The sequence below is a fragment of the Ornithodoros turicata genome, unplaced genomic scaffold (assembly GCF_037126465.1).
Source record: "Ornithodoros turicata isolate Travis unplaced genomic scaffold, ASM3712646v1 Chromosome14, whole genome shotgun sequence".
NCBI classification, from domain to species: domain Eukaryota; kingdom Metazoa; phylum Arthropoda; class Arachnida; order Ixodida; family Argasidae; genus Ornithodoros; species Ornithodoros turicata.
In genome coordinates, this window is record NW_026999314.1 from 4,334,085 (window position 1) to 4,349,882 (window position 15,798).

General features: G+C 50.8%; 1 protein-coding gene across 1 annotated transcript; it reads right to left on the bottom strand.

Moving 5' to 3' along the window:
• Window positions 1-5,434: 5,434 nt before the first annotated feature.
• LOC135372334 (uncharacterized) lies at window positions 5,435-6,358 on the bottom strand. Its single transcript, XM_064605972.1, has one exon. The coding sequence runs from the start codon at window positions 6,356-6,358 to the stop codon at window positions 5,435-5,437; it is 924 nt and encodes a 307-aa protein (XP_064462042.1).
• Window positions 6,359-15,798: the final 9,440 nt, after the last annotated feature.

Here is a 15,798-nt window from a genome sequence, read left to right on the forward strand (position 1 = left end):
GCTGCACTAACGTAAGTAGCTTGTCCCGTGTTGAGCAAGCAAATTGACCTTGACATCAAAACGCTTTCCAGCATTTTCCCTCTGACGTCTAACCTTCTGCTGCCCCACAGGGGGCTGTGAGCATTCAGGTCCCCAAGAATAAGGAAAGGTTGAGGCAGCTGGTCATAAAGATGCTCAAAGTCTCTTTGGTGGATTACTACTGAAGGGGGCAGGTACAATGAACACACTGTAATGACCCTGTCGAGGCATATTTGTACAGCTACAGCTTCAAAGTCTGTAACAAGTGGAACAGAATTGGAAGGAATAGACTGCGGAGTAATCAGAGCCACACCCCCAGATGAACGTGAGCTGTCCGTACAATCCTTTCGAAAAAACATTATATCTTCGAAATGGGTTTATACTTTGCTTGTTCAAGTATGTCTCTTGCAAACAGAAACAGACAGCTTTATACTTTTCAAGAAGGTCATGTATGTCATCTATGTTGGTGAAGAGGCCTCGACAGTTCCATTGTAGAAGGACCTGTCCCATAAAAAGGATTGTGGTTAAGAAAAACAGAGAGACTTTGACCATTATGTGCATTTAAGGAGGCAGCACCCTTGGTGGGGGCTGTTTTTGCTGGTCCGTGGGTCTGTTGCCTCTGCCTCTAATACTTGATCTTTCGCGTTTCTCTTTTGATTGCGAGAAATTGCCTGGGAGACTCGAAGACGACTTCTGTGAAGCACGGTCTTCGTCGTCGAGCTCCATGTTAAGAACAGGTACCTGGGATGGATCTTTGAGCAATCCATCCCAGGCGGATGCCGTGCAAGCAACCTCAGCTGAGGCCGCTGCAGGCATGGGGGAAGTAATGGAAACAGAAGGAGAAGGAGATGCTTCCGTATCTCCATCCCTCTGGGGGGGAGTGTAGGGTGGAGGCCCAGCAGTCTGGGTCTCCACAGACCTCCTTTGTGGTGCCACTCCCCTGCGCACCACTTCGGAGAAAGCGCCCTTTTTCCTGAACTCTGCTTGCGCCTTTGCGTCTTTGTACGAGATATTTTGCTCTGCCTTGATTCTAAGGATTTCTTTTTCATCTTTCCATCGGGGACATGACCTGGAGTAGACAGGATGGTCACCTTTACAATTTGCACAGCGCAGTTGATTTCGGCAGGATTCTGCTGGGTGATCTGTACCAGAGCATTTGGGACATGTTTCCTGTCCACGGCAGACCTGAGACCCGTGCCCGAAGCGTTGACACTTGAAACAACGCCGCGGATTAGGGACATAGGGTTGCACGTGGCAGTTGAGGTAACCAGCCTTGATGGTTGTAGGAAGCTTGTGTAGTTCAAATGATAAAACAATGTGCTTTGTTGAGATTTCTTTACCCTCCCGACGCATCACTATTCGCTTTGCTGCCACGACACCCTCTTCCCGCAGGCCTTCCTCAATCTCAGAGTCGGTGCACTCGAGAAGCTCAATTTCCGAGATCACGCCCCTGACAATGTTGAGGTTTCTGTGTTTTGCAATGGACACCGGTATGTCCCGAATTTTCTTGACAGCTTGGAGGGCCGAGCTTTGCTCACTGGTTTGCACCTCGATTTGAAGGTCCCCAGATGACAGTTTTTTTTTTTGCACTGTAGGTCTTTCCAATTGATTTTTCTATTTCCCTGGCAATGACAAACGGTGATATCTTAGAGAGTGGTTTTGCCTCGTCTTCAGAATGGAGTACCAGGAATTTCGGAAACCATGGTTCTGGAGATAGGTTGAATGAGTTTACTGGTGCTTCGGTGCAGCGCCGCTTATGGCGCTGAACATGTTTTTTTGAACGTGAAGTATCCATACAAAGAAAGATGTGGTTCGGTGCAGCAGGTGTGTCGCCCACCATCGAGCCCAACGAGGGAACGTGCCCCACACGCTAACACTTGCCTCTGCACTATACCCTAGTGCAGCTTCTGGAGAGTGAAAGACTGCCCAAGGTCGACCCTTGCCGCCAAAGAAGGTGAAAAGAGGAAAAGGAGAGAAAGAAGGAGACCAAGGAAGAGAAAGTAATGAAAAGGGAGATGGCGACTAGCTGAATAATCCTGGCCGGGTCTTCCAGGACCACCCGACTATGGGAAGCAGGGGCCAAAGCGGTGTGTTGCTTTCCCGGAGGGGCCCCGAAGGGTCTGTGGGCGTGTGGTGAAGAAAGGCAGGCAGCAAAGTAGGAAGCCACAGTTTATTGGGCAGCGCGATCAGTGGCTGCCAGAGGACTGAACTGACTGGCACAGAATGCCAGGGAAGCGCATGTCGCGCGGCGCGTAGCGGTGGCAACTTAGTCTTCGTCGGCTGCCACAAGGCTCCCCCGCTAGAGACAGACAAGGGCTGTCCGACCAGTGCACCCGTTTAGGAGAGGGGGCAGGCGGAGCGAATGTGGAGGGTGGCGACGTGGGTGTAGGTGTCCGTGGTGGGGCGTCGGAGGCGTCTTCCGGAGCTGAGGAGGCCGCAATGGTAGGTCATTCGACGAAGGCAGGCTTGACTCGATCAGCGGATACGGTTTCAGGCTTTCCACGGATGGAAATGCGGAAAGTCTTCTCGCCCCTGCTGAGGATGGTGTGTGGCCCTGAATATGGAGGCGTGAGCACCCGACGGACGGCGTCTGTGCGGAGAAAGACGTGTGTCGCTGTGGCGAGCTCCTGCGGGACGTGGACCTTGCGGGAGGAGTCCGTACGGGTGGGGGTCGGCCGAAGGGAGGCGAAGAAACGTTGGAGGCGCTGGAGATACTCCGCGGGGGCGGGCGGGTGTTGTGGAGGGACGAAGAAATCCGCGGGGAGCCGAAGAGCAGACCCGTACACAAGTTCGGCGGAGCTGCAGCCTAGGTCGGGCTTCAGGGCGGCACGGATGCCCAGGAGCACCAGCGGTAAGTGGTTAACCCAATGGTCACGGTCCTCGCGAGCCATGAGCGCGGTCTTGAGGTGTCGGTGAAGGCGCTCGACGAGGCCGTTTGATGCAGGATGGTATGAAGTGGTGCGGAGCCTGGTGGTGCCCAGCGGCTTTGTGAAGGCGTTGAAGAGGCTGCTTTCAAACTGACGCCCTCTGTCAGTGGTGATCTGGGACGGGACGCCGAAACGGAACACCCAGGATGATAGGAAGGCCGATGCCACGGTTTCGGCTGATATGTCCGCCATTGGCGTAGCTTCGGGCCACCTGGTGTACCTGTCCACAGCAGTGAGTAGGTAACGGTACCCGGACGATGGAGGTAGGGGGCCGACGATGTCCAGGTGAACATGGTCGAAGCGGATGTCGGGTATGTCGAACTTGCCGATGGGTGTGAAAGTATGACGGTGGACCTTTGAGCGCTGGCAGGATTGGCAGGCGCGGACCCAATCGCGGACGTCACGGTTCATTGATGGCCAGATGAAACGGTCTGCGATAAGTCGCTGGGTTGCGCGTATCCCAGGATGTGCGAGATCGTGCATGGAGGCGAAGATGGGACGCCTTAATGCGGCAGGAACGAAAGGTCTTGGGCGTGAAGTTGATAGGTCGCAGAAGATGGTAAGCGGCTCGCCGGGGACAGGAAAATCCTGGAGGTTGAGAGAAGTGTTTTGATTGAGACGTAGCTGCTTCAGCTCGTCGTCGTCAGCCTGGGCTGCTGCCAGGGCAGCGTGAGACACGGGCTCGGAGACGGCAGACAGGGACGGGAATCGGCTGAGAGCATCGGCCGGGCTGTTCAGGGTGCCTTTGACGTGCTGGATATCGGCACACATCTCCGCAAGGAAGGCCAGTTGCCGAATTTCCCTGGGAGAGTAGCGACTGCTGGCAGAGCAGAAGGCATACGTGAGGGCATTATGGTCAGTGAAGATAGTGAACGATCGACCATCCAGGAAATGCCGAAAGTGCTTCACGGCAAGGTACGCGGCCAGCAGCTCTCGTCCGAAAGTGCTGTACCGTTGTTCGGGAGGTTTGAGGGCTTTTGAAAAGAAAGCGATCGGGCGCCAGGAGTCTTCAATCCGTTGTTGGAGGACTGCACCAACAGCTGTTCCTGAAGCATCCACCATCAGTGAGGTGGGAGCATCGTGCTTCGGGTGGAACAAAAGGGTGCACGCCGCAAGATCGGCCTTCATCTTGGCGAAGGCTTCATCGGCTTCGGCATTCCAGGAGAAAGTTCTTGATTGTACTTTCGTCTTGGCCAGGAGAAATTCCAGGGGGCGGAGGGTGGCGGCGCAGTGTGGAAGGAAGCGCCGATAAAAATTAATCAGACCCAGGAATCGGCGGAGCTGGCGGATGGATGTAGGCTTCGGATAATTGGTGATGGCATCGACCTTGTTGGCGAGTGGTGCGATGCCAGCGGGAGAGACTGTGTGGCCGAGGAACTCGATGGATGAGACGCCGAATTCGCATTTCTGGAGGTTCACGACGATGCCGTGGGACTCGAGGCGCGCGAAAAGCTGTCGAAGGTGTTGAACGTGCTCTTCGGAACTCGTGCTCGCAACCAGTAAATCATCCATGTAGGCGAACACGAATGGGAGGCCTCGGACGACGGAATCAATGAACCTTTGAAAGGTTTGAGCCGCGTTGCGGAGTCCGAAGGGCATACGCGGGAACTCGAATAGACCGAAGGGGGTTGTTATAGCGGTCTTCCGGATATCTTCGGTTGCGACGGGGGTTTGGTGGTACGCCTTCATGAGGTCGATCTTGCTGTAAAGGCGCGTGCCGTGCAAATTCACCGTGAAATCCTGCAACCGGGGCAGAGGATATCGGTCGGGCACGGTGACGAGATTTAGGGCACGGTAGTCCCCGCATGGCCGCCAGTCGCCGGTCTTTTTGGGTACCATATGTAACGCTGAGGACCAATTGCTTGAGGATGGTCTCGCGACGCCGATGGAGAGCATATGGTCGAACTCTGATCGAGCGATCTTTAGCTTTTCAGGAGCAAGAGGACGGGCGCGGGAGAAGATGGGTGGTCCTGTCGTTTCGATGTGGTGAACGACATCATGAATAACGGGTCGGTTCCAGTCGGGTGGTTGCGTGAGAGATGGAAATTCCTTAATGACGGCAGCGTAAGGAGAGGATAAGGCAGGAATGGGCACGCCTTGTTCACAGGAGACGGCGTCGACGGAAAGGGCTTGGACAGACAGATGGGTGCAGGTGTCGACCAAACGCTTGCGAGCAACGTCCACAGCGAGATTGAAGCGGTGAAGAAAATCCGCGCCCAGGATGGCCTGCTTGACGCCAGCCACGAGGAAGAGCCACGGAAAATTTCGGCGAAGGCCGAGGTTCAGCGTGGCGGACTGCTGTCGGAAGACTGGTATGCCGGTGTCATTGACAGCGGTGAGGTAGAAAAGTGGAGGCCTGCGGCGGTCCGCGGGAGAGGCAGGGAGTACGCTCACGTCGGCGCCGGTGTCGACGAGAAACCGGGTACTGGACACCCTGTCAACGACGTAGAAGAGGCGGCTGCTCGCCGTGGTGGAGACGGTCGCAGCCATTACCGGTCTCCGGTCGCGTTTCCCGACCAGGTACAGGGCCTCGTGCAGCGGCGGGCTTCGGTACCAAAGCGCTGGTGGTACCAGCACGGGCCGATAGGCGGGTCCTCGGCAGTACGTCGAGGTGAACGCCTGCGTCTGGATGAACGGGAGCCGAAACGCCGTGGACTGCGATGGCGCGGTCGAGGGCTGTGCGGCGCAACAGCTGATGCCACCATAGCAGAGAGGCGCTCGAAATCCTCGCGGAGCTGGACAATGGGGTCTCCGGGCGGCAGTGCAGGAGGTGGACAGGCCTGAGGGTGTGGACGGATGGGAGGATTTGTGATTGTCGCAGATGGAATTGCAGAGATGGAATGGGGGGCAACCTCCATTACTTTGTCGGGCAGGAGTGCCAATTCCGGAAGCGAGAGTGTTGAAGCGGACGTAAGGATCATCTGGACCGTTGGTGGGAGTCGTTGTAGGAAGAGCTGCTTCAGGAAGCTTGCATCGAACGTCACTGCTCGCTCTCCGAGAAGGTTCTGCATGTTACGCAGGAGTTCTGTCGGTCGGCGGTCGCCCAGATCTTCGGCTGACAAAAGCTCCTGGAAGCGCTTTCGCTCGGAGGCGGTGGTCCGTTCGAGCAAGGCAGTCTTGAGAGCGTCGTACGGGTTTGCAGCGGGGGGCGCGGTGAGAACATCGATGAGCTGGGCGGCAACTTCCTGGGGCAGGACGCTCACCACATGCCGAAACTTGGCCAGCTGGGAGGTGATGGCGCTTAACGCAAACTGGCATTCGACTTGTAAAAACCACACGGTGGGGTTGTGGCTCCAGAAAGGTGGTAAGCGAATGGCGTAGTGATGGATCGACGACGCTGTGGCACCTGCGTTGGGAGGCTCAGTGGGAGGCGGTGGGCCTGCTGATGCATCGGTGGAGCGAACGTGCGCCATGGAACGCTGCAAGTACCGGGTCACCAAAAACTGTGGGCGTGTGGTGAAGAAAGGCAGGCAGCAAAGTAGGAAGCCACAGTTTATTGGGCAGCGCGATCAGTGGCTGCCAGAGGACTGAACTGACTGGCACAGAATGCCAGGGAAGCGCATGTCGCGCGGCGCGTAGCGGTGGCAACTTAGTCTTCGTCGGCTGCCACAGGTCCTAAACAACCTCCGAGTCCACTCAACCGCCAGGATCCCCCTTTCCCCAGACACGGGACAGCCACGCACAGCTATACGTGGGGGTCTCCCTCCTGCGGCGACCCAACCGTGAGTGCAGGAGGGGGCTACTGCGGCTAAGAAGAAAAGCCTCTATGCGGCTAGCCTTGATGTCAAGAAAGCCTTTGACACGGTCAGTCACGAAGCCATATTCGGGGCTATGAAGGGGAGGGGGTTCCCGGACTTCTACATTCAGTTGCTCCGGAACCTGTACAGTAATTGTACAACCTCCTTCTTCTTAAATGGCAAGTCGGACGGCCAGAGAATGTCTGTGAATCAAGCCATTAAACAAGGCTACCCGCTATCCCCATTTCTGTTCAATGCGGTCTTGGACCCGTTGTTACAGAAGGCCAATAAATCTGAATTGGGTGTGTCCGTGGGTGGCCAGAAGGCGGCGGCCATGGCGTTCGCCGATGACCTCTTACTGATGTCAGGAAGCTATGAAGGTCTCAGAACTTTGACTAACGAGACAACTGACTATCTTAAGAACTTGACTTTGACTGTAAATCCCCGCAAAACTCAGTATTTTGGCTGGAGATACAATGGCGTGAGGAAGTGGTTTGACTATACACTCCCCCCATTGAGAATCGATGGATGTTCCATCCCATCCTTACCCAAGGAGATCCCAGTGAAGTACCTCGGGCTGCAGATATACCTGAACAAGCCCCCCAAGGCTAACGATGAGATGGCTGAGAAGATCGTGGCAGTGATCAGAAGGGCGGCCTTGAAGCCGTTCCAGAAGGTCAGGTGTATTAACACCTTGGTATCTACGAGTTACCTATACATACTCTCTAACAGCCTCAATGTGAGATCAGAGGCAGCCCGACGTGATAAGATCATGAGGACCATCACCAAGAATGTGCTCCACCTTCCATCATCATTCCCAAACTCCCATGTGCACATGCCAGCAAGGGAAGGTGGGCTAGGCATGCTACCACTAGAATGGACAGCGGCGACCTGCCAAGCTAAAGCCTACGCAAGGCTAGCCCGAATCGGGCTCCCTTTCGTGGATGCTGTGCTCTCTGAGCCCCTTAAAGACCATCAAGAAAGGCTAGCCCAATATCTGGGCATTCTCATGGGAATCTCTGATAGAGGCGATCTGGAGTTGGCACTGAGAGAGGCTCGCAAGCAGGCTATCGAGAAATCGATCCACACCTATACCAACAAAAGTCTGTTCTCTCACCGAAGCGAGCCTGTTGGAAACCAGTGGTTATACCACGATTCCAGATACATCGCCGATGGAGACAGAATACGAGCTCTCAGGCTAAGGACCGACTTGTACCCGACCAGGGCCCTATCTAATAAACATGCCACTGATCCCAAAGCCATTGAATGCAGGTTCTGCAAGGAGAAGCCGGAGACAGCATTCCACATACTCCAAGAGTGTGAAAGGGTCCACTTACCAAGGGTGGAAAGACACAATTTCATAGCAAAGCAGGTCGTCCGACTGATCAAGAAGTACAATCCCGAGGTGGAAGTGGAAGAAGAGAAGCTGATAACTTCTCAAGATGGAGTCAGGTTGAAACCTGACATAATCATCAAGAAGGGCGATGACGTTAAGATCTTGGACGTTGCCATTGCATGGGACGCCAGCGCATCGACCCTGAAGGAAGTGAACCAAGGGAAAGTACAAAAATACTCATGCCTGAAAGCCTCCTTCCCCGGCAAAAATGTTGAAGTGCACGGTCTGTGCTTTGGTGCGAGAGCTGGCACCTGTGCAAGTACAAGACAGACCTTGAAAGATCTGGGATTTACCAAGAATGATATCGGTAGGTTGGCAGCAAAGGTCCTAGTCGGCAGCCTGATCTGCTTAAGCCGTTTCTTCAAAAAGGTATAGCCCGAGGGAACCCACCAAGACTGCGATACCGATAGAAGCTCTGCATTACGGTTTGCTACCCCTACTGCTGGGGCTTCCAGATGCACTTTGGTGTTAGGTTCTGAGACGGATGCCGATGTAACTTACCCTCCCTGACTCAATCCGACTCACGGCTTGATGAGCGGATTAAGAACAGGTTAGAAGGCTCAACACTGCCGTCCCCTGTCTTTCCAGCAGGGCTAACCAAATGGCCTCAGAGCCTAACGATACACCCTATTTGGGGAAAGAAGAGTTATAGCCAAATAAACGCCATTCTACTCATTCGACGCTTTTCTCCACGTTCGGATCCTGCATCTCAAGCGAAAATTAAAAAAGTATGGTGTAACGGCGGGGGAATATATTGTGTTCTTTGTGAACGGTTTGTCCGCATGGTCTAGTTGCGACCCTCAGCGTTATTCCCGAGGCAGTTCGGTAGTTTAGTTTATGTTTCTTTTACTGGTTTTTGTAAATTGGCAGCAGTCAAACGTCTAACTGTCAATAATCAAAGCGGCGCTCCGCGCTGCGAGACAAGCAGACGCCGACTCTGTTCTCATTCTTTTTACCCCTGTTGGGGACATTAACGTTTTAGCCAAATAAACGCCATTCTACTCATTCGACGCTTTTCTCCACGTTCGGATCCTGCATCTCAAGAGAAAATTAAAAAAGTATGGTGTAACGGCGGGGGAATATATTGTGTGCTTTCGTTTTGTTCGTCCTTTCGTTTTGTTATATTGTTCTTTCGTTTGTTAGACCCTCTTCTTGCCCAATTGAACCAGACCGAGTTCGGTTACCACGCTGGAGCGGCTTCGGCTGCCTCCATGGCCTTCGCTGACGATTTGCTGGTGTTTTCTGAGAACCATTCTGCCTTAACAAAGCTGCTGCAGATAGTTGAGACATATATGCAGTCAGTTGGTCTCACGTTGAACCCTCGGAAAACCCAGTATTTCGGTTGGCGATGGAACAGAGAAACCGGTTGGTTCGACTACGGTGCACCACCTGTGGAAATTGCAGGAGCACGGGTGGATGCTTTGGGAAGAGGAGGTGTTGTGAAGTACCTCGGGGTCTCCTTATCCATCGGTAAGGGTCTTCTGTTGGAGGATAAGTACAGCGACTCGGTGGCCCGGTTGTTGATGAAGGCGTCGTTGAAGCCGCTTCAAAGAATTAAGTGCTACAAAGAACTAGTAGTATCACGCCAGTTATACCTCCTTTCCAACTCCCTGGCTGTTGTTTCTCAATCACAAAAACTCGATAAGTGGCACAGGGCCTTTGTCAAGAAAACAGCTCACCTCCCAGGGTCTTTTCCTAACGTCCTGCTCTGGCTTCCTTACAGGAGTGGTGGTATGGGGCTTTTGCCAGTACTGTGGACAGCTCCAGCAGTCCAGTTGAAGTCTTTGGGTAGACTGCGGCGCCTCGGCAACGTTTTTGTTGACGAAATTTTCAACGAGGTGCTCGGAGGCTACGCCTCGCGACTGTCCACAGTGTTGGGTGTTCCTGACGGTATAGTGCATGGCAAGGAGTTGCAACTGGCCCTGAACGAAAGCAAGAGGAAGTGGTTCAGTGACAGAAAAGGTAGCTATGTCAAGAGGGATCTGTTTGCGTTTGAGAAGGATCTCCTTGGGAACCGATGGCTGCACCCGGACTGCCAGTTTATCAAAGAAGGCGACAAGATCAAGGCCTTGCGGCTCAGGGCAGATGTTTTTCCAACACGTTCTCTTTTCAACAAACACGCCAAGGACCCCACGGCGAGACTCTGTCACCATTGTCACGAGGCCGAGGAGACGCCTTGCCACATCCTCCAGTTCTGCGAACGAGTTCACGGCCCCAGAGTCGAGCGCCACAACTTCATTGCCAAGCAGTTGCAAAGACTTGTTGTTAAGTATTCTCCTGGTACTACTGTGACTGCGGAGAAAGTCTTTACTGTTGATGGTGATCGGCTCAAGCCATACCTTGTATTAGATAGGGGGCATGAGGTAGTGGTGGTGGATGTGGCGATCGCGTGGGACTCCTCTGTGGCCAATCTCGAAAAGAAGGCAAGAGAAAAATATGAAAAGTATGCCTGTTTGGCGCAGCTTTTTCCAGGCAGAACATTCAGAGCAGTCGGGGCTGTCCTTGGAGCCAGGGGTCTGGTCTGTCAATCCATGCGAAAGCTATGTGAGTATTTTGGGCTTTCGAGATCTGATGTGGCGTGGTTGGCGGCCAGAGCCCTGGTGGGTAGTTTGATCTGCCTGAGTCGGTTTGTACGGAAGGTATGACTGGGGCAGCCATCGTTCCTGTGGGGTGTTGCTGATCTTCTTATGGTGTTGCCAAAAATTTCTTATGGGTTTTGCTAGATCTTTAACGCATAGTGTATTAATACACTTTAAGATCTTGCGTCACAAGTCCGAGCGTTTGTTGTGCTCGTTTGCTTATTAATATTCTCAAACATCCTGTGGCAAATACACCTTCTTTTGATCTTCTCAGTGGTGTTGCTAGATCTTCTTCTTGGTTTTGCCAGATCTTCAAAGCTTAGTGTATTAATACACTTTAAGATCTTGCGGTAGCAGTCCGAGAGTTGTTTGTGCTCGGTTGCTCCATTAATATTCATAAACTTCTGTGGCAATATACCTTCTTGAACATCCTGTAGCAAATACACCTTCTTTTGATCTTCTCGGTGGTGCTGCTAGATCTTCTTTGTGGTCTTATTGGACCACATTGGTCTTATTGGTCTTATTGCTTTGTGGTCTTATCTTATTGTGGTCTTTGTGGTCTTTAGCGCACAGTGTATTATTACACTTGAGATCTTTGCGTTGGCATTACGAGCGCTTTGATTTGCTCGTTTGCCCCATTCATAGTCTTGAACATCCTACACCAATTACGCATTCTTGAACATCTAGTAGCAAATGCACCTTCTTTGAACATTATTTAGTAAATACACCTTCCGAGAATTACATACACCTTCTTTGAACACTACGTAGCAAATCCACCCTCTGAGCATTCTTTAACCCTTATCCAAGTAGCAAATACTACCTTGCTGGCTTTTCCCCTCTGATTATGCCATAGGGAAGTGGAGACGAGTTCCCGTGGTTTTGCTAGAGTTGATCGGGACTCCTGTTTTGTATTTTTGTTTTTAATTGAGGCTTGCTACGCTCCACTCTTTTTAGCCTCTTGTTGGGCAAGTTCCTATCTGTATCCCTAATATGTTCTTTTTAACGGTTTTACCCCAAGTCTGGGTCTAAGGCAGACTAGCTCACTGCGCTCCGCGCGGTGAGGCTGCAGATCCCCGGCTCTGCTTTAACCCGCTTGCGGGTACATGTTTGTTTTAGCCAAATAAACGCCATTCTACTCATTCGAAGCTTTTCTCCACGTTCGGATCCTGCATCTCAAGAGAAAATTAAAAAAGTATGGTGTAACGGCGGGGGAATATATTGTGTTCTTTCGGGGGCGTGACTCAGGATTTCGATTGCGTGTGCTGTGCGACTTTCTGAACGCTATCAAATCGAGGTTCTTGGTTTTATCCTGAGTCACGGGCGGTCCGGCCTCCTCGTGGCACCCCCTGGGCAACGGTAGCAGCAGCCGGCGAACGGACCGCCCACGGCAGAAGCCGTAGTAGGAGCGCAAAATCTGTATTTTCAGGTTTTAAGCCTCCCGGGTAGAACCCTAGGAGTGCACCGTTCTTACCTGGCTGGGCGGAGACTTACGGAAGATGGAAGATTGGGAGGTTTCTTTCCCGCCAGGAGAGCTGGTATGTCATATATGCCAGACTCGTGTCACATCCAGAGAGAAATTTTAACGTCACTACCAGGATCATTCTCTTCGAATCCAGTGGCGGTGCAGTCTATGCCAGCAAAAGACTCTATGGACAGCAAAGAGCATGTCATCACATCACTCGAAATGTCGGAAGCGGCAAGAGAGAAACCCTGTCAGAGAGGAAGAATCCCTAATGGATGATATGACCAGAAGAAATGCAGTCATGGACGATCCCAATGTGCGAAGTTTGGACCATGTGGCACCCTCCCCGGGCGGGTCGCGGCCGCCTCTGGTTGGGGCGGGATTGGGCGTGCCCGACTCCGAGACTGAGGCCCCTGTGCAGGCGGCAATGAGTGACGAAACGTCCAATAAAAACAGGGAGGTGGATATCTCTTCTAGTCCCGTGCCTACGCCCAACTTGTCCCAGCTGGCATCTATGCTGGCAGGCGAGGAGTTGACGCCTCCTCTGGGACGTATGTATGTATGTATGTAGTTAGAGGTTTTCTGGCGCAAGGGCTACTTAGGCCAAAGAGCGCCAAGTCACTGATAAGAAAAATTCATGGATTATGTAATGAGTGATTTGTTTAAAATCAGGAAGACATTAAAATGTATGCATATATGTAAAACTTCTAGAGGTGTCTTGTGAAGAGTAAAATACCAATGACGACTAAAATACTTATATATTTCGTAAGATCTTGATACAATCTAAAAACCTTAAAACATTCACGTGGGGTACTATAGGCTCATTGCCAAGCAAAAGCGAGGGATGTAATGGTATGCAATACCGATAGAATCGTGAAAAGTGGGTAAAACGATACTGTTCATACGCTGGGAATGCTATTAAAACGTGAATAACTGTTAAAGGCTCCTGACAGTATTGGCACTCTGGCTGCGGTTGTCCAAGAAGTAGGTGCTGGTGTGTTAGGTGTGTGTGCCCTATTCTTAGTCTGGAAAGTGTGACTTCAAAGAAGCGATTTCGGTGATAGGAACTCTCCCACTCTTTAATTATTGGTTTTACCAAATGCAACTTGTTATTAAGTTCTGTATCCCATGTCAGCTGCCACTGTGATACGAGAGCCCTTTTTAGAGCTGGTCTGTAGTCCTGAAAGGGAATTTGCATAGTTTGCGGAGGAGACAGCTAGCTCATTTCCAGCAATCCCCACGTGGCTGGGGACCCAGCAAAAGTGTATGTCATGCCCTTTTGCAGAGAGTCTGTGAAGGCGTAAAATTAGATTATGAAAGAGAGCATTTTTAGTTTGCTCTTTTGTTTTCATTGCCATCATTAGACTCCTTGAATCTGTGTAAATTACAGTTTTCTTTTTGTTTTCGCTCGATATTCTATCGAGTGCTAAAAAGACCCCATATAACTCGGCCGTATAGACACTTGCTCTTGGGTTAAGGCTAAGGTGCTGCGCATCACCCACTTCATTGACGGCTGCAGCTGCTACCGCGTTTGATGATTTAGAGCCATCCGTGTAAAATGCAGCGAAGTCCCTATAGCTGTGTTTTATTCTCAAGAACTCCTGTTTTATAACAATGGAAGGGGTAGATTTCTTATTGTACTTTTCTAACTTGAAATTGCATAGAATTTCTTTTTTCCTCCATGGCGCAATCTCATTTTGAGGACGAATTATATGTTCTTTTATAAGCTCAACTCCACACTCTTGCGCAAACTGCTTTCCACGAATTGGAAAACTTGGAATGCACCTTGGCTTGTTTTCAAATAGTCTATTCATGTGATCATCTTCCAAAATACCTTGACAAGGGTGGTCTTGAAGTGAGAAAGCTTTTGCCATATAAGACAAGGTTAAGAATTTCCTCCTAAACATTAGAGACGGTTCAACTGCGTCGACATACAAACTCTGTATTGGGGATGTACGGTATGCACCAGTTGCAAGTCTTAAGGCTGAGTGATGAACAGGGTCAAGAGATTTCAGTGTGGACGATCGGGCAGATCCATAGACTATGCACCCGTAGTCTATCTTTGAACGTATCAGTGATCTGTACACACGTAAGAGACACGTTCTGTCTGCACCCGATGTTTTGTGTGAAAGAACTTTCAGGATATTTGATGCCTTCCGTGCACGCAACTTTAGTTTCTGAATATGAATCCCGAATGTGAGTTTTGCATCAAATGTTAAACCAAGGAACTTATACTCTGTTTTCAGTGGAATAGCTTCCCCGCTAAGGAGCAAGTTGGGTTGTGGAGGCAGGCCACGCTTGCGATGAAAACAGACGCAAGCCGATTTCTCAGAAGAAAACCGAAAACCATTCTCATCGGCCCATTTGGTAAGGCGATTAATAGCTACCTGCATTTGGCGTTCACATATAGCAAGGTTGCACGAGCGGAAGCTTATTTGTAGATCATCTACATATAATGAGTATTGGATTGTAGGAGGGATGACGCCAACAACTGAATTGATTTTCAGGACAAAAAGCGTAACGCTCAAGACACTGCCCTGAGGGACTCCGTTTTCCTGTACAAACAGGTCTGATAATGTATTTCCGAGGCGCACACGGAAAGTTCGGTTAGAAAGAAAGTCTTGAATGCAATGGTACATATTTCCTCCGATTCCGCAATTTATGAGGTCTTGTAAAATTCCATACCTCCATGTGGTGTCATAAGCCTTCATTAGGTCGAAAAACACAGATAAGCAATACTGATTCTTAATATGAGCCTCCCTTATCTGCGTTTCCAGACGAACCAGCTGATCAAGTGTGGATCGGCCACGACGAAACCCACACTGAAAGCGGTCTAGCATTTCATTACTTTCGAGAATATATACCAATCTGTTATTAACAAGCCGTTCGAATGTTTTACAAAGACAGCTCGTCAAAGTAATGGGCCGATAACTTTCTGCACAGCTCGGGTCTTTGCCGGGTTTGAGAATCGGAATCACAGTTGCCACTTTCCAATCCTTAGGGATTTTGCCCTCCACCCAAATCCTATTGAAGAATGACAACAGAGCCTGCAGTGAAGGAGGTGGTAGCTTTTGTATCATCTTATAATGGATACTGTCAGGTCCTACAGCTGTTGCTTTGCAGCTCGACAATACTGCCTCAAGCTCCCACATCGTAAAGTCACAGTCATATTCTTCTTTTGTCTTTGGGCTTGAAAGCCTATTTCGTTCAGCCTTTTCTTTGTGCTTTAAGAATCTACTTGTGTACCCAGCAGAACTGGACACTTTGAAAAAGTGTTCACCTAATAGATCTGCCTGATCCTTAAGGGACGTGCTATTTGGATTACTCGTAGAAAGAAGAGGAATTGTAAAAGCCCTATGCTCTCCGTCCATTTTTCTGATTTTTTCCCAAACAGCTTTTGCTGGTGTTTGGCTGTTTATACCACTAACGAACCCTTGCCATGATTTTCGCCTGGCTTGTTTTCTAGTGTAACGGGCCTTGGCTTTTGACCTTTTAAACGCAATCAGATTTTCTGTTGTTGGAGCGCGCTTGAAAGAGTTCCAGGCTTTGTTCTGCGCCTGACGTGTTTTGCGGCACTCTTCGTTCCACCATGGTTTGGGATTTTTACGTAGTCGTCCACTGGACCGAGGGATCGCTTTTGATGATGCATCTATTATGGTGTGTGTAATCGCTTCATTTT